Source organism: Pongo abelii, chromosome X (assembly GCF_028885655.2).
Source record: "Pongo abelii isolate AG06213 chromosome X, NHGRI_mPonAbe1-v2.0_pri, whole genome shotgun sequence".
Classification (NCBI taxonomy): Eukaryota; Metazoa; Chordata; class Mammalia; order Primates; family Hominidae; genus Pongo; species Pongo abelii.
The window spans coordinates 75355319-75378398 of NC_072008.2; the positions used below are offsets into that span (position 1 = coordinate 75355319).

Sequence of the window (23080 nt, forward strand, 5' to 3'; positions counted from 1 at the left end):
AAATGGAAAATAAAATGGTGCAATGCTTGCCAGACAACAAAGATAAGTATGACCCTGTAATTCCTACTTTGCTTTGGTCTTCTCTGCCATCCAAACTCTGAACATTAGATTGGAAGGGGTCAAGTAGACATTGGCAACTGGGGATCATGGTAAGTAAGAAAGCACCAAGGTGCTTTAAATGAGTCTCTTGACCTGGACAAATTGTATGTCAGGATGTTGAGAGAACCTATAGTGAGATCGCTAAACTGGTGTTTGTAACCTTTGGGGAATCATGGGGGATGAGAGATGCCCCAAAGCCTAGAGAAGGATTATGCTTTTCTTTTATTGAGATGAAGTCTCGCTCCATTGCCCAGGCTCTGGAGTGCAGTGGCGCGATCTCAGCTCACTGCAAGCTATACCTCCCGGGTTCACACCATTCTCCTGCCTCAGCCTCCCGAGTAGCTGGGGCTACAGGCACCCGCCACCACACCCGGCTAATTTTTTTGTATTTTTAGTAGAGACGGGGTTTCACCGTGTTAGCCAGGATGGTCTTGATCTCCTGACCTCGTGGTCTGCCCGCCTCGGCCTCCCAAAGTGCTGGGATTACAGGCGTGAGCCACTGCACCTGGCCACCCTCCCCCCCGCTTTTTTTTTGGAAGAAGATAGATTTCACAAGCTTTAGACAAGAAGGTTTCATCTTAATCCCAAGCAAGTTTCTGGAATACGTTATTGGAAGGAATGGTTTGCATGAGAGTCTTTAGAGGGGAGCTAGTGATCACAAAGAGTTTATAAACCCTTTACCTAAGAATAGCTTAAGACAGAGTAAGCTCATTTTCTTTTCTGAAATGAGCTTAGTAAATCAACATAAATGGGTAAAGCTTTGAAAATGGGTAAAGTGTAGCTGGGTTCCAGCAAGGCATTGACAAAAATCACTCATGACATTCTTGTGAAAAGGCTGGAAAAATGTAGATGGTACAATTATTGAGCAGGCAAATGATCATCCCAAAGTCTGCTATTAATGGATCAATGTTTAAGTTATTTATATACTAGTTTATTATCTATTGCCCCCACTAGAATGTAAGCTCTTTGAAGGAGAGACTTGATCCTCTATTTTGTTCACCACTTTATCCCTTGTACCATGAAGTGTCCAGTCCATTAGCAGGAAGTGTTCAGGAAATATTTGTTGCGTGAATGAAATAACCCAGAAGTAAGACTGCAAAGCACTTCACCAAGCTTGGTCTCAGCCCTCTCCTGTTCAGTGTTTTATCATATACTTGGTTAAAGCTATTAGCTGGCATGCTGATCAAATGTGCAGATGATGTCAGCCTGAGAGGGATAAGTAACATACTTAAAGATAGACTCTGCATCCAAAAAGATTAGCTGGCAAGAGCAATTTAATAGTGATACAATCAATTAGATGTTTGTTGTTGTTGTTGTTGTTTGTTTTTTTTGAGATGGAGTTTCGCTCGTTGCCCAGGCTGGAGTGCAATGGCACGATCTTGGCTCACTGTAACCTCCACCTCCCAGGTTCAAGCGACTCTCCTGCCTCAGCCTCCCGAGTAGCTGGGATTATAGGCATGCGCCACCACGTCCGGCTAATTTTTGTATTTTTAGTAGAGACGGGGTTTCTCCATGTTGGTCAGGCTGGTCTCAAACTCCCGACCTCAGGTGATCTGCCTGCCTCGGCCTCCCAAAGAGCTGGAATTACAGGCGTGAGCCACCACACCCAGCCAATTAGATGTTTTAAAAACTGGAAGTAGGCCGGACATGGCGGCTCATGCCTGCAATCCTAACATTTTGGGAAGCTGAAGCAGGAAGATCACTTGAGCTCAGGAGTTTGAGACCCTGGACAACATAGTGAGACCTCGTCTCTACTAAAAATAATAATAAAAAAATTAGCTAATCATGGTGGTGCACGCCTGTGGTCCCTGCTACTCGGGAGGCTGAGGCAGGAGGATCACTTGAGCCTGGGAGTTTGAAGCTGCAGTGAGCTATGATTGAGCCACTGCACTGTGGCCTGGGTGACAGAGCGAAATGCTGTTTCAAAAACAAACACAAAAACCTGGAAGTACAAGCAGAAACATTAATTAATGGCCGTATGTGTAGAAAAAAAGACTTAGAAGTTTTCATTTTTCTTTCAACAAATATTTATTGGAAGTACCAGGCAGGCCAGGTACAGTGGCTCATACCTGTAATCCCAGCACTCTGGGAGGCAGAGGCAAGCAGATCATTTGAGCTCAGGAGCTCGAGAGCAGCCTGGGCAACATGGTGAAATCCCGTCTCTACAAAAAATAGAAAAATTAGCCGGGTGTGGTGGCACTCATCTATAGTCCCAGCTACTTGTAAGACTGAGATGGGAGGATCATTGCAGCCCAGGAGGCGGAGGCTGCAGTGAGCTGAGATCGCACCACTGCCCTCCAGCCTGGGCAACAGAGCAGGACCCTATCTCAAAAAAAAAAAAAAAAAAAAAGCATGCCAGGCACTGTGCTAGACCCTGGGATTATACAATGGTGAGGAAAACACACCATCTTCTCTCATGGAGCTTAAAGACTATTGAGGGAAACGGACATTAATCAAATTATTCCACAAACAAATGTATTTATTTTAAGCTGTGAAGAATAAAACAATGCTGAGAGCATAGAATAAGAGAACCTGACCTAGTTAGGGAAAGTTTTTCCGAGGAACTGACGCATGAGCTGACTTCTCAAAGATAAGTAGGAGCAAACTAAGGTGAAGGCAGGGAAGAGCAAACAGTGAGCCTGGTGAGTCAACAACATGAAGGGCCTGCTTCGATGCCATGTGGTTTCTTTCCCTTCCCCTCGGCGAGGCAGGGGTCAGGGGCAGGGCCTGGTGGCAGGTTCAGCTAGAAACTCAGCTTGCTTGCTCTCTAGACTGGAGGCTCCCTTGATAAGTTGGCCAGAGTGTTCACTGGGGCTTGGGCCAAAGGGGCAGCCTCTTGGTCAGGTTGGTGAGGTTAGGGCTGGGGAGACAACCAAAATGACTAGGAGATTGGGATCACACAGAGAGAATGAGCCAATAAGTGAATATCAGAGGTGAATCAGCCAGGCTTCTCAATGTTGAAAGAAAGAGTTACAAATAGGGAAAGGGGAGAAAGCTAGAATAAATCCACTGGTGTTGGATTGAAAATGGAGCTATCAGCCAGGTATGGTGGCTCACGCTTATAATCCCAGCACTTTGGGAGGCCGAGGCGGGTGGATCTGCTGAGGTCAGGAGTTCGAGACCATCCTGGCCAACATGGCGAAATCTCGTCTCTACTAAAAATACAAAAATTAGCCAGGCGTGGTGGCACACGCCTGTAGTCTCACCTACTTGGGAGGTTGAGGCAGGAGAATCACTTGAACCTGGGAGGCAGAGGTTGCAGTGAGCCGAGATAGTGCCATTGCACTCCAGCCTGGGCAACACAGCAAGACTCCGTCTAAAAAAAAAAAAAAGAAAAGAAAATGGAGCTATCAGTATGAACTCATGATTTTATATGTGTGCATGTATACGTATACATTCATCTATACGTATGTACACATACACACATTTATTTCCCAGCTCTGTCCACTGACAGGACCTAGAAATAATGTCACCCCTGTAACAATGAGTACACCTCTAGGACCCAGATCTTGGACACCAACTACCACTCTGTTATAAGGCATCATGGCTCCTTGGAGAAATGACTGATTCCGGGTCTGGCACAGGGAAAGTACAAGATAAGCTCTGGTGCATCTTACTGTGCCACAAAATAAGGAAGTGCTGAAAGAATGATGGGGACATGTCAAATGGGGGTAGGACCCAGCTTTGGGCAGCAAAATAAATAATGATAATGGCTTATAACCCATTTAATAAAATAGGAATCCATTAGTCTGTACTAAAATGTATTTTAAAAACATGAATAAATGGGGGAGAAGAAAAACCTCTACCTTACCAATGCCAACTAATAAATGAAGAAGGAATGATGGAAGCAGAAAAATCAACATTTAGTAACCATCACAGTACAAATGTTCGGGCAAGAATCACCAATGGATGCTAAAACTAGTGGTGAAAGTTTAATGAGGAACGTGGTATTTACTTAGTCTCAAACTATCTTCCACCAAAAGTACCTCATAATTAATTATTAACCACTAAGTACAAAATATTTAGCAACTGACTTTACATCGGAGAGACCTGGCAGACATCTTCTTAACTTTAGTAACAGGGCAAATTGACATTGTGTGCTTGCTGGTATGACGCACTGAGAACACACCATTTTTTTGTGGTATGCCTACCCAAAATGCATAAACTGAAGCTAATCATTAGGAAACATCAGAACCACCTAAATTGAGGTGCATGGTACAAAGTAATTAGCCTGTACTCTTCAAAAATGTCAAGGTCGTAAAAGATAAGGAAAGACTGAGGAATCATTTCAGTTTGTAGGAGATGGTAGAGACATGACAACTAAATACAACTTATAATCCGGAACTTAGGAAGGACTTTACTAGGATAAACAGTGAAATTTGAATGGGGTCTGTGGATTAGATGGTAGAATTGAATCATTGTTAATTTCCTAATTTTGATGGTTGTACTGTGGTTATGTAGGAGAGTATCCTTGTTTTTATGAAATACTCACTGAAGCATTAAGGGGAAATGGGGCAGGATGTCCGCAAATTAATCTCAACTGGTTCAGAAAGAAACTGAGAGAGTGACAGGAAGGCAATGTGGTAAAAAATAAATAGAGAAGCTGGATAAAGGGTGTATGTCAATTCTTTGTGCTTGGTTGCAACTTTTCTTAAGTCCGAAACTATGTCAAAATCAAAAGCTTAAAAATATTAATACAAATCAACTGGAGGAAAAACGTAGTGTAATCTTATGGTACACTAACGCCAGTCTACCCAGAAAGAGGCTGCTCAACTGTATTGGTCAGGCCTCACTGGAACATGGGACTTGGCTTTTGGAAGGTGAGGTGACCAGATCACATGAGGAACAACCAAGGGGTCTGAGGATGTTTACCTCAAAGGAGAAAAAGCCTGGAGGACAGAGATAGGCCTGGCTTCTGTCTTCAGAGGCATCTCCAAGGGGCATCTGTGACACAGGAAGCAGATTTGTCACAGGGAGACAGACTTCTGTTTAGTATGAGGTAGGACATTTTACCAATTAGGGAGCAAAATAGGTGGGTTCAGCTATCTCAGGAGTTCCCTGTCATGGGATAAGTTCCTTTTTTTTTTTTGAGATGGAGTCTTGCTCTGTCACCTAGGCTGGAGTACAGTGGCTCGATCTCAGCTCACTGCAACCTCTGCCTCCTGGGTTCAAACGATTCTCCTGCCTCAGCCTCCCGAGTAGCTGGGACTACAGGCACGTGCCACCATGCCTGGCTAATTTTTTTTTGTATTTTTAGTAGAGATGGAGTTTTGCCATGTTGGCCAGGCTGGTCTTGAACTCCTGGCCTCAAGTGATCTGCCCACCTCGGCCTCCCAAAGTGCTAGGATTACAGGCACGAGCCACTGCGCCCGGCCTGGGATAAGTTCTGTTAGAAACTGGGCAACGGATTCTCAAGGATGTTAGAGAGAGATTTCATGAATCAGATAAATGCTGGCCCTGGTGACCACTAAGGTCCTTCCAAATAAGAGTCTGGGATTCTTTGATATCTTCAGGGATTAGGAATTTGAGCACTTTGGGAATAAAATGCAATCTGTGTTGAACTGGGATGAACATTCTCTTTTGTTCACATGGGGCATAAACCATCTTGCTCTCACATGGTCTATTTCAATATCATCCTTAGCACTTTGGAAAATTCATTTGTCCCCCAGAAATGAGCTGGTCACCAAGGTAAATTCAGCATGCTTTTATTTTAGAAAGTTTATTCAACAACATGAAAACAGGGTCTGAGAAAACAGAAACAAAAGCTCAAGAGAAACTCTGGCAAAAATTTAAACAGTCAGCATCTCGGGACAATGTATCTTCTTCATGTGGCCGTGAGCTTGCCTAATCTGACTTGCTCCAGTAGCCATGTTCATGAAAAACTGGGCCCTTGCTGTTACTCAATGCTTCCACAAGCTGACTATACAGCATATTCATCTGGGAAAGAGAACAACACATAGATTTCTTGAGGGGAAAAAGAAACGTGGGAAAGCTTCCCAGACCCATGGTGATGGCATGAAAGTCTAACTGTTACCTTCGGAGATCTGAAGCATCTCAGATTTGGGGAGAAAATACAGTCCTCTCTTGAGGAAAAGGAATCCCCTATTATAAGGGAGAAGATACTTAACTATAAAATATCCTTTGCTCTTATTTGGTAACAAGGCTTTTTCTCCACCAAACCTCTCCTGGTTAGCCAATGGCCCAGAACTCTGTAACTGAGAATAGTTCCTGGAGAAAATGCCTTTTTCAACAGTTACTGCTTTGAGCAGAGGCCAGTCCTTTCCCACATGCACTGGCACTGACAGTGATGCATCTTTCCAGAGCTCACTCTTGGCATTCCTCTTAATTAGATTCCATTTGCTATCCTCAAGTTTCCCCCTGTTCTCTGTCCTTCTTGGTTTTTGCTCTAAGGAATTACTGTTTATGGTCTCCTGATTCTTGAAGTTATATGGAACCACTGAGAGGAACAATGAGCAAGATCCTTTCCTAGCCAAGGAGGATGGGGTTGAGTCCTTGTGGAGAGCCCAGCCATAACCTCTTGCCCCCTAGGTCATGTCATCTGCCCTAACCCTCTCCCTCCTCACCTGAGTTTCATAGTATTCCTTGAAGGAGGTAAGGTGGTCAAGGAAACGCAAGGCCAGGCCACACCACTTTTCAGCAGATACATACTTGCTCCTGCTAAACATAAGTACTCCAGTATTCCAGGACTTGACCATCAGCCAGAGAATCTCCATTTCTGGGTAGTCTTTCTGAAATCCAAGAACAGAAATTTTGCAGTTATTATTGTCACAGTTCATTGTGGCACTACCTGTATCCATGCTATGTCCCTTTATTACTAAACAAACAATAGGAGCTCTGCTGACATTTAGGAAGGTCTGTGCTCCTGGAGACTGTAGGAGGAGAGCACTTTGAAGGTTTGTCAGCTGTAGAGTGTTCCATAGCAAGATCTCATGAAGAGACATAAACCGAGGTCCTCTCTGACTGAAGGAAAGAATTAGAAAGATTCCTAATCTCCCTGAAGCAGGAGAAAAACCTGTATACTGTTTGGGGCTTCCCTTGAGTCTGTCTTCAGTCAATTACCTCCCTAATATCTACCTCTACTTTTCGCATAAGGTTGTCAAGAAGCAGTTTTATTGAATTTCTTAATTTCTGTCAGCAGAGTTAGTCCATATTTGGAGTAGAAATTATATTCATCTTCAGAATTAACGATATCTACCTAGCTATGAACACAGCACACATTTCTAAGATGGTCCCTTAGCCTTATCAGTGGTCTTTAACATGACTAATCACAAAATTATATTTGCTTCTTCACAATACTTCGCAATAGTGAAAAGTATTAGTCTAAGAAGCTACTTTCTTGGTTCTTGCATAGGAGATGGAATACAAAGAAAGCATTCATGTTAAAGCCCCAGAAGGGAGAAATGTGATAGGAGACACATTAGGCAGCAGCTTTTTGAGAGTGTCAAGAATGCTGTCTCAGCTGTCATCCTTTCATTCATTTGGATCCAAAAAGAAATTACTATACATAAAACACCGCGATAATGAGGGCACTAAGAGGGAAAAGACAAAACTTTTATCCTAAAGGTTGTGCAGTGCTTTTGGGGACACAAGGCATCCACATGTAAAGATGACTTCACAAGGTATGTGATTAAGAGACACAAACATTAGGTGCTCTCATTCAGTTAAAGAAATGAGCACTAGGATATCCCAGTCAGAGGTGGTCTAGTCTCTGCTTGAAACACTACCCCTCATCCTTGTCCACTTCGTAGACTTATACTTTTTCTTCAAATTCACAAGCAGAGTTAGTTGTCTGTTCCCACAGTGAGCTTTCCATTCCTCTAATATATTATATTGTTTTGAAATGCTATGTATTTATCTCCTCCAGACAATTGAGCTCCTTGAGGTACAGGGAATTTTTCTTGTGCATTTTTGTATCTTCAGAGTCCAGCACTGTGCCTGGCACATAAGAGGCACAACAGTTGTTTGCTGAATGAATGAATGAACAAATGAATCAATATCCAGTCAGATGCCACCTCCTCAGTGAGGATTTCCCTGGCTCTCCACAATTTCTTGCTCAAACCTCTTTGCCCCTCTGGTACTTTGTTCACAGCACCATAATAGTACTTTGAACACTGTACTGCCTGTCTCCCCCACTAGGCAGGGAGCCCCTTGAAGGTAAAATGACATTTGCCTTTGCTTGGCACAGTGTCTGATACAGGGTATGAGTGTTGTGATTTTAATGTTATGAATGAAAAAAATGACTTAAACAAACAAACAAACATGATCTTAGGGTAGATGAGTAGGATCTACATATACAGAGATTATATGAAATGTGCAGAATAGGCAAAGCCATGGAGACAGAAAGGAGATTTGTGGTTGCCAGGGGCTGGGGAAGGGAGGTATGGGGAGGGACTGCTAATGGGTATAGAGTTTCTTTTGGGGATGATGAAAATGTTCTAGAATTAGATAATGGTGACGGTTGCACAATCTTGTGAATATACTATAACTCACTGAACTGTACACCTTAATGTGAGTTTTATGATATATGAACTAAATCTCAATTAAAAAGAAAAATATAGATATTCAGAGAAAGAGAAGGGCATTCCATGTGGGTAGAACAGAATAAATGAAGACTTGGATTGTACTTGAGAACAAGCATGTCTTAGGAAGACCAAGAGTTGTTTGGCCTAAGCAGACGATTTATGTAGAGGAGTTAACGGGAAATAAGACTGGAAATGTAGGATGAGGCTTCCTAAGCCTTTCCTCAATGTTCTTCCTCAGAACACTAGTGTCATGAGAAATGTTAACAGATGGTCTATGAAAATAGAGTTCTTTAGTCAAATGCGTTTTGGAAATGCCGCATTCTATATATCACCCTTTTGGAGCATTATAATGCACATTAGTTCACTGAAAGTTTAAGGAAGTTTTACAGTAAAGAAACCGTGGAACTTCGTCTAATCCACGGTATGTGGAACGTTTGCTAACGTCTTGTGGGCTGGAGTGTTAAGGGTTTTTGCATTACAGGCTTCAGATTTTGAAATTTATCCTGCTGGCAACGGGAAGGCACTGAAATTTTTTGAGAAGGAGAGTCATATGATGAAAGCGTAGTTTTAATAAGATAGAAATGCCAGTGGTGTTTAGAACAGACCTCCTTGTGGGAAAACACAGACAGGGAGACGTGTTTAAAGGGAGTTGTGGCTGGGTGCAGTGGCTCACACCTGTAATCCCAGCACTTTGGGAGGCCAAGGCGGGCAGATCACCTGAGGTCAGGAGTTCGAGACCAGCCTGACCAACAAGGAGAAACCCCGTCTCTACTAAAAATACAAAATAGCCAGGTGTGATGGCACATGCCTGTAGTCCCAGCTACTTGGGAGGCTGAGACAGGAGAATCGCTTGAACCCAGGAGGTGGAGGTTGTGGTGAGCCGACATCGTGCCATTGCACTCCAGCCTGAGAAACAAGAGCGAAACTCCAAACTCCGTCTCAAAAAATAAAATAAAGGCCGGGCGTGGTGGCTTGTGCCTGTAATCCCAGCACTTTGGGAGGCCAAGGCGGGCAGATCACGAGGTCAGGAGATCAAGAACATCCTGGCTAACATGGTGAAACCTTGTCTCTACTAAAAATACAAAAAATTAGCCGGGCATGGTGGCAGGCACCTCTAGTCCCAGCTACTCGGAAGGCTGAGGCAGGAGAATGGCGTGAACCTGGGAGGCGGAGCTTGAAGTGAGCCAAGATCGCGCCACTGCACTCCAGCCTGAGCGACAGGGTGAGATTCTGTCTCAAATAAATAAATAAATAAATAAATAAATAAATAAATAAATAAATAAAAATAAAGGGAGTTGTGTGATCTAAGAATGAAGTGATGAGGGTCAGAACTAAAATAGTGACAATTTAGATGGACAGATGTAAGAATCACTTAAAGGAAGAATCAACAGAACTTGGTAACTGATTTGATATGGGGAATGACAGGTCAAGTGAAAATGGCTCTAAGGTATGTAGTTTGAATGGCTGAAAGAATGCTGGCATCATTGAAAGAAAAAATTGAAGGACATGTTTCTGGGGATAAGGGATAAAGACGACAATAAGTTCTATTTTAAACATGTTGGCTTGAGGTAACTCTGGAGATAAGCAGGCGGTTGCAGATACGGATTGGAACTCAGTTAATAGTTAAAGTGTATTAATTCACTTAAAGGACAGAGTACGGAATACAGAGTAGCAAAGAGTAGAGAATATCGGAAATGTTCATAGTTGGGTGGTAAGAGGGAAAAGAATGCAGAGGAGTGGCGAGAAAATAAAGGACAAAGGAAAACAGAATTTCAATAAGGAGGCAGTGGTCAATAATGAAGGCCAGGGAAAAGAGACCATCATATTTGCCTAGAAGGTGGTAATTTGTGGTCTCGTAAAGTGTGGCTGACAGTGCAGAATGTGAGGGAAAGAGTGGCTCAAGATGAGGACAGATAGGTTAGTAGGATCTTGTACACCACATTCAAGATTTTGGTCTTTATTTTAAGAGCAATGGGAAACTACTAAAGAGGATTTCAAAAGGTCATGCATACTCAAAAACGTAAAAGATTGGCCAGGCATGGTGGCTCACACCTGTAATCCCAGGACTTTGGGAGGCCGAGATGGGCGGATCACGAGGTCAAGAGATCGAGACCATCCTGGCCAATATGGTGAAACCCCATCTCTACTAAAAATACAAAAATTAGCTGGGCGTGGTGGTGGTTGCCTGTAGTCCCAGCTACTGGGGAGGCTGAGGCAGGAGAATCGCTTGAACCTGGGAGGCAGAGGTTGCAGTGAGCCGAGATTGCACCACTGCACTCCAGCCTGGCGACAGAGCGAGACTCCGTCTCAAAAAAAAAAAAAAAAAAAGTAAAAGATCACCTTGGTTGCTGGGCAAAGAAAGGAAGGAAGAAAGCAAGAGTAGATATGAGACCAGTTAAAAGGTTCCTGAGATCACTAAAGTAGCTGAGATAAAACGTGTGTAACTTGAACTAGGTTATTGATGGTGAAAGACAGGAGGAAGTAGATGAATTTGAGAGATATTTGGGAGGTCAAATTGATAGTACTTGGTGATAGATTAGCAGTGGGAGTGAGGGAGGTGCTGAGGATGACTCCTAGATGTCTGCCTTGCGCAACCAGAAGAATGATGGTGTCATTCAATGAGTTAGGGAACACTCGAGTTTTATTTTAATTTGCATTAATTGCCCTCATGCCCAGCATTGCTTATGAAAATCATTAATCCTCAATAAAGAAATGCATCCACACAGCTACTGACCTCAAAGCCACATGGACTTGCCTACGTGTAATACAAATCAATGCCAGCAAACTGAGGTGTTTGCTCTGATGGTTTTTGGGGCCTCATATTTGAAACCAGTTTTCTCTGTCCTCAACATCTTAATACATATGGCAGCCACGTAGATCTCTAACGGAATCGTAGGTATTCTGGAGCACAAATGCCTATCCTTTTAGGCTCTCCATAGATTCCCAAAGTAAATAGTATGTGTGCATCAGCTTTATTAAGATACAATTAAAAAAATACCATAGTTTACCTAAAGTGTACAATGCGGTGGTTTTTAGTATATTTACAGTATTCACAGAGTTCTGCCACCATCACCACGATCAATTATGGAATATTTTCATTCCTCCAAAAGGAAAGCCCATGCCCATTGGCTCCACATTCCCCCCGCCCCCAGCCAATATCCTTCCATTTCCTCTCAACCTGCCCCTCTATCCCACTAAGCCCTGGGCAACCACTACTCTCATTTCTGTCTCTTATAGATTGGCCTTTTCTGGACATTTAAGATAAATGGGGCCAGGCAGTATGTGGGCCCTTGTGACTGACATCTTTCACTTACCATGTTTTCAAGGTTTATCCATGTTATAGCATGTGTTAGTACTTCATTCCTTTCAATGGCCAAATAATATTCCATTGAATGGAAATACCACATTTTGTTTACCCATTCATTGGCTAACAGATATTCAGGTTGTTTCCATTTTGGGCTATATGAATAACTTTGCTATGAACATTTGTTATGAGTCTTTGGACACATGTTTTCATTTCTCTTGGGTATACACCTACCAGTGGAATTTCTGGGTCATAGGGTAACTATGTTTAACCTTCTGGGAAGCTGCCAGACTTTTTCAAAACTAGAACAATATGAACAATAAAATAAAGTAATATTGTATTATAACCCAAAGTATAAAATACATATCTGCCTCGGTGTGGTGGCTCATGCCTATAATCCCAGCAATTTGGAAGGCCAAGGAGGGTGAGTTGCTTGAGCTCAGAAGGTTGAGACCAGCCTAGGAGACATGGTGAAACCGCATCTCTACCAAACATACAAAAAATTAGCTGGGTGTAGTGGCATGTGCCTGTAGTCTCAGCTACTTGGGAGGCTGAGGTGGGAGGATCTCTTGAGCCCAGGAGGTCAAGGCTACAGTGAGCCATTATCATGCCATTGCACTCCAGCCTGGGTGACGGAGTGAAACTCCATTTCAAAAAAAAAACCCACAAAACTTATGGGTTTTTTTTTTTGTTGTTGTTCGTAGAGACAGAGTGTCACTTTATTGCCCAGGCTGGTCCCAAACTTCTGGCTTCAAGTGAACCTCCCACCTCGGCCTCCCAAAGTGCTGGGATTACATGCATGAGCCACTGCACCAGGCCTAAAATGTTTTGTGATATCTTGTGCTATTTATTAATTCATGTAACCAAAACTATTTGTTTCTTATACAGCTTCTGAGTGGGTCCTCTCCATTCCATGATTTAAAAAAATGCTTTCCTCTGTTTTTTCCTAATGCTTTTATAGCTTTGATTTTATGTTTAGCTCTTTAATCTATCTGGGTTTTCTTTATTTCTTCCTTTTGGACTTTATTTTTGTGCATGGTATAAGGCAAAAAAATAATACTACCACTTACATAGTACTTACTATGTGCTGCTATAAGTACTTTATATATATTAAGTTATTTAATACTAATAATACTGTAAGGTAGGCACTTTTTTTAGCTTTTATTTATTTATTTATTTTTCATAGAGACAAGGTCTCGCTATGTTGGCCAGGCTGGTCTTGAACTCCTGGCCTCAAGTGATACTCCTGTCTTCGCCTCCAAAAGTGCTGAGATTATTATTATATTTATTTTACAGATGAGGGTACAGAGGTATAAAGAATTAATTAATAAGACCAAAGTCATACAGCTAATAAATGGTGTAGCCAGAATTTATTTGAACTGGCTATGTGGCTCCAAAGTCTGTTCTCTTAACCACTATGCTACAATGCCCCTCAGTTTAAAAATAAGGATGTAACTTTGCTTTTTAAATTGTCCCAATACCATTTTACCAATTGTTCCCTCAGTGATGTGATATACCTTCTCCATTGCACACAAAATTCTCATAGATATGTGGATCTCCTTCTAGGCTCGGTTCTGTTCTATTAATCTCTTTGTAGATTTTTGCACTAATGCCATACTTTTAAAATTAATATCATTTATAGTTTTAAAAGTATTTGATAAGGCAAGTCCTTCCTTGTTCTTTTACAAAAAATGTTTTCGTTCATTTTCTTTTAGGGAAGAATTTTAGAATCATCAAATTTCATTAAAAATCCTACTGAGATTTTAATTTTGACTGAATTTATTGCATTGAATTTAGGGAAACTGACTTTATACTGTTAAGGCTTTCCTGTCCAAGAACATGGTATATATTTCCATTTGTTTGAGACTTATGCATTCTTGAAAGCAGAATGGAACGATCTGTAGACAGAGAGTAAAAATGATGGACAGGCAGTAAAATGCCTCAGGAAGTAGAAGGGGATTGAACTGACAGTGCAAGGTTGAGAAAATTTCTTTTGAAAAAAGAGGAAAGGTGAGTAGATAGGTACAGTGGTAGAATGTTATGGTTGAGACATGGGCCAATGAGGGATCTCATATGTGATGCCCTTGATCTTCTCAACTGAAATGATATGATGAGATCATCTAATGGGGAATGAGGTAGATCTAAGTTTTTACGAGATTAGAAAAGGTTTGAAGCAGTCACTTTACTTGAGTTTGCCAAAAAGTTGACAGGAATAAAAGAATTTCTGAGCAGCAATGAGAACCCACTGAAAGCTTAACAGAATGAATCTGTACTGGGCCAGATCTAGATGGTTCTGTAACTTTCTTTAGTGCTTCTGCTGCTCAAGATCAGGAGCAGAAGAACTGATGGTGGCAAGGTACCAGGTCTGGAAAAAAATGAAACAGCAGGAATAATCAAAAGAAGAGAGAAAGAGAGAAGGAAGGGGAGGAAGGAAGGGAGGGAAGAAGGAAGGAAGCAAATAAAGAAATAAAGAAAAGAGAAAGAAAGAAAAGAAAACAAAGAGAAAAAGAAAAAAAGGTAGTTAGACTGGACTATAATAGAATGGGAAAAGACGAGTGATTTGAAGTTCAAGTGAGAACAGAGAATAGATATGGGGAAGTAAGGGAGATTATACTCAATAGAAAAGTGTTGCGTTAGTTACCAGTCTTGAAGGTGGAGCAGTGCCACAGTGGGTGGCTTATATGGGATGTAGACAGTGGCTAAAAAGTAAAAAATGGAAACTGTGAGGTGCAAGAATTGCTAACATGGATGCCAAAGTCGCTTAGGATAATAAATAACAATGAAGTTACCAAGGAAGGAAAAGATGGGTCCAGGACATGACAACATTGGTGATTAAGAGATATAGGTTTTAAGTGAAGAGAAGCCATAGGAAGGTGGTATGTAAATAGTATAAAGTGCCACCATGGAGCAAAGATCCAGGTAATTTAGTCCCTTCTGCTGAGAAAAAGGGAGTTGGAAAAGATGAGATCTCCATAAAAATTGGTAGTGAGGGACACGTTTTCTTCAGGGAAGATTCTGCTTTGTTCTAAGAAGAAGGGAGAGAAGGAGGTGAAGGTTGATGATAAAGAGAATATTGACTATTGCCTGGAAAAACTCTGTCTTGTTTTGGGGGTTGAATGAGGTTATGGATAAATAGCCTTAAGGGTCTAGGTAAGGATTTGGGAAATACAGAGTTGAAGGGAGTGATAGAGCAAAGGCTGTGTTTTAGGGAGATATATTTGATACGGATGCACAGGAAAAAATGGAGAAGAGAAGAAAGAGCCAGAGACCAATTAGGAAACTACAAAGCTGTAGGAGAGACACAATATCAAAATCTGACTCAAAGATACCTTTGTATGAACCTCAATTCCAGTCTCAGGGAGACGTGAGGCTTGGAAGGAGGAAGATTTAGATGAAAGAAGGCTGGGTGCAGGGGCTCACACCTGTAATCCCAGCACTTTGAGAGGACATGGCAGGAGGATTGCTCGAGCCCAGGAATTTGAGACCAGCCTGGGCAACATAGCAAGACCTCCTCTCAATTAAAAAAATTTTATTAAAAAATAGATGAAAGAAAACCCAAGGACCATTGTCCTATGAAGAAGTAACACGGCTGCAATTTTTAGCTTTGCCATTATATAGTGGTATGACCTTGTGTCAGTTATTTAACCTTTCAATGCCTCAATTTGCAAAATAATGAGCTTCAATTAGGTAACTGCAAAGATCATTAGTTTCCAGTTCTAAATTTTCTCAGTCATTGAATGAAACTTTACCTTATATTTCCTTTAGATCCCAATCGCCTAATCTATGAACTTATATAAGATTGGCAGAAGTAGGAACTGAGATGAAATTGAACTAGTAGAAGGCCAAACAACAGACAAAAGATACTGATAAATGACCTTCTCAAACTTTAATGTGCATACAAGACACTTGGAAATATAATATATATATATATATATAAAATATATATTTTTAAGATGGAGTCTCACTCTGTTGCCCAGGCTGGAGTGCAGTGGTGTGATCTTGGCTCACTGCAACCTCCACCTCCTAGGTTCAAGCGATTCTTCTGCCTCAGCCTCCCAAGTAGCTGGGATTACAGATGCCTACCACCACGCCTGGCTAACTTTTGTAATTTTAGTAGAGACAGGGTTTCACCATGATGGCCAGGCTGGTTTTGAACTTTGACCTCAAGTAATCCATCTGCCTCGGCCTCCCAAAGTGCTAGGATTACAGGCGTGAGCCACCGTGCCCGGCCAGAAATATAGTTAAAATGCAGACTGAATCAGTAGGTCTGGGGCCTAAGATGCCATACTTCTAACAAGCTCCTAGGTGATGCTGATCACGCTTTGAGAAGCAAACTCTTAGAGAATGTAGCTCAGTAGTTTGAATCACCTTAGCTTCCCTTGTAAAAGGAAAGAGTCTGTATTCTTCTGGGCTTCTTGGTTACAAAACGCCTTTGTGACTCTGTGACTCTGACATCAGCTGTGAGGATTAGGTTTGTCCCTTCTCTTTAAGTGTAGGTTCCCCCCCCCCACCATTATTTAAGTCTTTGTGTATTCTTAAAAATGAACCAAGAAATTCCCACTTCCATGAGATGGAATAGATGTACTTATCCCTATTCTTCTTGCTAAATAGAACTAACTCCTGAACATTATACATAAAACAAACATAAGAAACCTCTGAAAGGTGTAGAGAAAGGGAAGACCTTGGAGCCAAGGATTGACACAGTGATAAGTTCTCTGGGTTTTCTTTTTGCTTCATATACCCCAAACTTGGCGCTAGAGATGCCAACAGACATAGACCCAAAAAGAAAAAAAAAAAAAAAAAAAGTAAAAAAGCCCCAAGAAAAGTCTGCTGTCTCTAGCCAAGGGACCAGTAGTAAAAAGGAGTCCTCCACCTTGAGTATCAATGATGGAGGCCAAGTTAGAAACTTAGGCTTGTTTCTACCTCTACCTGGAAGTAACAAGGCTGGGCCCACTCCCTTGCTAAAGCAGGTCAGAGAAACCAAGTTAAAACAGAAGGTTTAAATGAGATCCAGAGTCTCAGAACAAAATATGAAATTGTCCAGGTTTAACAAATTTACTCATTATACCAATAACCAGGAAGATCTCAAATAACGAAAAAAGACCATGCATTGATGCCAACACTGAGACAACAGAAATGTTACAATACCTGACAAAGACTCTTTTCTATGACTTAAAAAATGGGGTAAAATACATATAGCACAAAATTTAACTATCTTAATCATTTTAAGTGAACAGTTCAGTGGCATTAAGTACATTCACATTGTTGTGCTACCATCACTACCATCCATCTCCAGAACCAGTTTCATCTTGCAAAGCTAAAGGTCTGTACCTATTATATAATAACCCCAGTCCTTGGTGACTACCACTTTACTTTCTTTTTTTTTCAATTGTTTATTAAATAATTTTTTTTATTATGGAGATAATTAAAATGACATGTTTGTCATCTGAAAGAGATAGACACTTTTGCTTGTTTATGGAGATATAAAATGTAAATGCCTTACTATTTTATTCCCTTCCATAAACACTGAGTTTGAGTAATTTTGCTGGATTCTTCAAACACTGAGTATTTTCTCATGTAAAACTGAGTGAACAACCCTGACTGGGAAATAGAAGCTCAAGCCCAGTGACTCCAAGCTAAGGTCAATCTTGAGCCTGCAAGAAGAGGCCGTTAAACACCCAGTCAGCTCTTCCTGGGGAGCCTCCCCTCCAGGTGTCCATCTCTATGAATTTGACCACTCTGGGTACTTCATATAAATAGAAGGACACGATATTTGTCCTTTTGTAACAAACACTGACTTGATGAATCTCTAGAGAATTATGCTAAGTGAAAAGAACCAATCTTGGCCAGGTGTGGTGGCTCATACCTATAATCCCAGCACTTTGGGAGGCCAAGGAGGGAGGATCGCTTAGTCCAGGAGTTTGAGACCATCTCTACAAAAAAATTAAAAAATTAGCTGGGCTTGGTGGTGCATGCCTGTGGTCCCAGCTACTCGGGGAGTTGAGGTGGGAGGATCGCTTAAGCCTGGGGGGCTGAGGCTGAGCTATGATCAGCTTCACTGCACTCTAGCCTGGGTGACAGAGCAAGACCCTGTCTCAAAAAAAGCCAATCTCAAAAAGTAATGTACTGTATGATTCCAAATCTCAAAAGCTATATACTGTTTGATCACATTTATATGACATGCTTGAAATGACAAAATTATAGAAATTGGTAATAGATTTGTGGTTGTCAAGGTTTAAGGAGGAGCTGAGAGTGGGAGAGAAGAGTGTGAGGGCTATACAAAGGAAACATGAGGAATACTTGTGGTGACAGAAATGCAATGCTCTACGTCTTGATTGTGATAATGCCAACATCTTGATTGTGATATTGTACTATAGTTTTGTTATCGTTGGGGGAAACTGGGTAAAGAGTACATGAGCACTTTGGGAGGCCAAGGTGAGCAGATCACTTGAGGCCAGAAGTTTAAGACCAGCCTGTCCAACATGGCGAAAACCCATCTCTACTGAAAATACAAAAAATTAGCCAGGCATGGTGGCATGTGCCTGTAGTCCCAGCTACTCGGGAGGCTGAGGCATGAGAATCACTTGAACCTGGGAGGCGGAGGTTGCAGTAAGCCGAGATGGCGCCACTGCACTCCAGCCTGGGTGACAGAGCGAGACTCTGTCTCAAAAACAAACAAACAATAAAAAGAGTACACGAGATCTCTCTGTGTTATTTCTTACAACTGCGTGTAAATCTACAATTATTTTAAAATAAAATTTTGATTTTAAAAAACCTGAGCAATTGACTTCTTCTTAAAAATTATCTAGAATATGAACCTACATAGGTTGATAGGTTTGTCTGCTTAAGCCTGGGAGTCATCTCCCTGCTTTTTCATTACCACTAGCTTCTAAATATCAACTTGAGCTTCTCCTTTAAACTAAAATTTCCTAGCAAAAACTGGTAAAGAAGCCACGCACTTCTAGTGGAAACAGCCCTGTAGTTGACGTGCAATGGACTGAATGTTTGTGTCCCCTCAAAATTAGTATGTTAAAATCCTAACCTCCAAGGTGATGATATTAGGAGGTGGGGCTGTTGGGAGGTGATAAGGTCATAAGAGCAGTGCTCTCATGAATAGGAATAGTGCCCTTATAAAAGAGACCCTAGAGAGATCCTTTATCCCTTCTGCCATGTGAGCTTACAGTCAGAAAGGACCATCTATGGGGAAGCGGACCCTCACCGGACACTGAGTCTGCCAGTGTCTTGATCTTGGACTTTCTATCCTCCCAAACTGTGAGAAATAAATTTCTGTTGTTTACGAGCCACCCACTCTACGGTATTTTTGTTATAGCAGCCCGAATTGACTAAGACAGGAGCTCAGAAGACCTGCATTCTAGTCTTGACTCTCACTCATTAGTCATGAATGACCTTAGGTAAATTGGTAACTTGACTTTTTGAATCTTAAAATTCCCTCATTGATAAATTGGGGATAATAATAGCAGCATTGTCTACTTCATATAATTGCTGTTGGAGGTTGTACGAGAGAGTGGATGTAAGAGTACTCTGCTCAGTCTAAAGCATAATATTGTGAGGCATGAGGTTTTATATTTGTATGATAGCCATTTTGCCAGTGTGTGGAGGCACTTGATAAAGGTTATCTGCTCAGTGAATAATGAATGAGTGACTGGTCATTAAAAAAGTCAGTCAAACAAAGGCAGAATTTTCTCCCAAGCATTTAAAACAAAGGAGATGCATGGCACATTCAATCAAACAGGATAAACAACATATATAATATAAAGAGCCAAGAGGGTTATTAAATTAATCACTGCAGGCCGGGCGCGGTGGCTCACGCCTGTAATCCCAACACTTTGGGAGGCCGAGGCAGGCAGATCACGAGGTCAGGAGATCAAGACCATCCTGGCTAATATGGTGAAACCCCATCTCTACTAAAAATACAAAAAAATTAGCCGGGCCTGGTAGCGGGCGCCTGTAGTCCCAGCTACTCGGGAGGCTGAGGCAGGAGAATGGTGTGAACCCGGGAGGCGGAGCTTGCAGTTAGCCGAGATTGCGCCACTGCACTCCAGCCTGGGCGACAGAGCGAGACTCCATCTCAAATAAATAAATAAATAAATAAATAAATAAATAAATAAATAAAATTAAAAAATTAAAAAAAAATCACTGCATTAAAAAGCTAACTATCCAGTCATGTTTCAGGGGATGAGCAATAAATGGATGGGAAACTCATGAGAAAAGTAGAAAAACATTAAGCTCTCTAACAGGTAACCCAAGAGCCAGAGAATTGGAACTGCAATATATTGGACAGAATGAAAGTGGCAAAAACAAAATGCACAGAGAAATTTTGGCCTTATAGAGAGACTATGGAAATTGATCAACTTGGAGTTATAGTACAATCTAATTTCAGTTTGTATTGGTCACTATGGCAAACACACCTGAAAGGTCCAGATGAGGCTCATGGCTTAGAAATAGAATTTCCTATTCATCCGAGAAGACAGTAAAATAAATAATCCAAATGTCCAATGTTGAAGTTTTTATTTTTAAACTTAAATTCACACAGGCCGTAATTACACATCTCCAGGAGAATTCTAGGCTTTGGTAAGTCAATGCTAGTTTGTATCAGATTGTCACCCTGATATAATGTTCCACCATCTGTTGTGATTTGCAGATAGTCATGTCTCACTTCACAATGGGGACACAAGCTGAGAAATGTATCATTAGGTGATTTCATCATTGTGTGAATATCATAGAGTGTCCTTACACAAACTTATATGGTATAGCCTCCTACACACCTAGGCGATATGGTAAAGCCCACTGCTCCTAGGCTACAAACCCATACAGCATGTGACTCTACTGACTACTGTAGGCAACTGTAACCCAATGGTAAGTATTTGTGTATCTAAACATAGAAATGGCAGAGGAAAAATGTGGTATGAAAGATAAAAAATGGTACTCCTGTATAGGGCACTAACCATGAATAGAGCTTGCAGGACTACAAGTTGCTCTGGGTGAGTCAGAGAGTGAGTGGTGAGTGAATATGAAGGTGTAGGACATTCTTGTACATTACTGCAGACTTTATAAACACTGTATACCTAAGCTGCACTCAGTTTATTAAAGGGTATTTTTCTTTCTTAATAATAAATTAACTTTGGCCAGGCGTGGTGGCTCACACCTGTATTCTCAGCACTTTGGGAGACCAAGGCGGGCAGATTACTTGAGCAGATTAGTTGAACCTGAGTTTGAGACCAGCCTGGGCAACATGGTGAAACCCTGTCTCTACTAAAAATACAAACAAATTAGCCAGGTGTGGTGGTGCGCACGTGTGGTCCCAGCTACTCAGGAGGCTGAGGTGGGAGGATTGATTATACCTGGGAGGTCAAAGCTGCAGTGAGCTGAGATCATGCCACTGCACTCCAGCCTGGGTGACAGAGAGAGACTTTGTCTCAAAAAATATATAAATATAAATTGACCTTGCCTTACTGAAACTTTTTTCCTTTATAAACTGTAATCCCAGCACTTTGGGAGGCCGAGGTAGATGGATCACTTGAGGTCAGGAGTTTGAGACCAGCCTGACCAACATGGTGAAACCATGTCTCTACTAAAAATACTGCCTCAGCTACTTGGGAGGCTGAGGCAGGAGAATCACTTGAGCCTGGGAGGCAGAGGTTGCAGTGAGCCGAGATTGTGCCTTCGCACTCCAGCGTCAGTGACAGCGAGACTCCATCTCAAAAAAAAAAACAAAAAACAAAAAACAAAAACAAACAAAAAACAAAAAAACAAAAACAAAAAAAACCTTTTTAATTAAAAAAAATTTTTTTTGGCCAGTCATGCTGGCTCACGCCTGTAATCCCAGCACTTTGGGAGGCTGAAGTGGGACAATCACTTGAGGTCAGGAGCTTGAGGCCAGCCTGGCCAATGTGGTGAAACCTCGTCTCCACTAAAAATACAAAAATTAGCCAGGTGTGGTGGCATGCACCTATAGTCTCAGCTATTTGGGAGGCTGAAGCAGGAAAACTGCTTGAACCCGGGAGGCAGATGTTGCAGTGAGCCGAGATTGCCCCATGGCACTCCAGCCTGGGTGACAGAGCAAGACTCTGTCTCAAAAAAACAAAAACAAAACAAAAAAACCCCAACTTTTTGACTCTTTTGTAATAACATTTAGCTTAAAACACAAACACATTATACAGTTGTACAAAAATATTTTCTTTATATCCTTATTGTATAAGCATTTTCCTATTTTTAATTTTTTAAAAAACTTTTAAAATTTTTTGTTAAAAACTAAGACACAAACACATACATTAACCTAGGCCCACCCAGGGCCAGGATCATCAATATCACTGTCTCCCACCTCCACATCTTGTCCTGCTGGAAAGGCTTCTTGGGCAAAACATACATGGAGCTGTCATTTCCTAGGATGATAATGCCATTTTCTAGAATATCTCCTGAAGGACCTGCCTGACGCTGCCTTACAGTTTTAACTTTCTTTTATAAGTAAAAGGAATATACTCTAAAATAATGATAAAAGTATAGTAAATACATGAAACAGTAACATAGTAATTTGTTATATCATTAACAAGAATTATGGACTGGATCTAATTGTATGTGCTGTACTTTTATATGACTGGCAGTTCAGTAGGTTTTGTTAACACTGACATCACCACAAACATGTGAGTAATGTGTTGCCTTACGATGGCGATGATGTCACTAGGTGACAGGAATTTTTCAGCTCCATTATAATCTTACAGGACCACCATTATATATTATGAAATGTCATTATGTGGCACATGACTGTATTTATATATTAAGAAGTAGTTGAGTCAAGAGCAGTCAGGATCCTCAGATATTAACATGGACTCAAATAATGACTTTCTGTGTAACTTTAAGCAAGGCATGTAGTGTTCTTAATGTTTTATAGCTCTCTTATAATAACAATACTGCCTTACATGTGAACAAGCTGTTAAAGTTTACAAAATGTACATTATTTTCATTGATCCTTACAACCCCAGTGTGGGACAGTCAGATCAGGTATTATTCCCACTTTACAAATGTGAAAACCGAAGTCAAACAGCAGAGGAGTGATACTAATATGCAACAGCAAACAAACAAAACATCATTTAGACATTTACCTCACACTATAACA

General features: G+C 41.3%; 1 protein-coding gene across 1 annotated transcript in view; it reads right to left on the minus strand.

The window, feature by feature from the left end:
• Positions 1–5788: 5788 nt before the first annotated feature.
• TEX11 (testis expressed 11) overlaps positions 5789–23080 on the minus strand; it is a 377626-nt gene continuing 360334 nt past the window's right edge. Inside the window, exons 29-30 of the mRNA XM_024240693.3 lie at positions 6684–6848; positions 5789–6036 (exon numbers count right to left, since the gene is read on the minus strand). Of these exons, the coding sequence (XP_024096461.1) occupies positions 5944–6036; positions 6684–6848 (258 nt within the window). The 3' untranslated portion in view covers positions 5789–5943. The remainder of the gene's footprint in view (positions 6037–6683; positions 6849–23080) is intronic.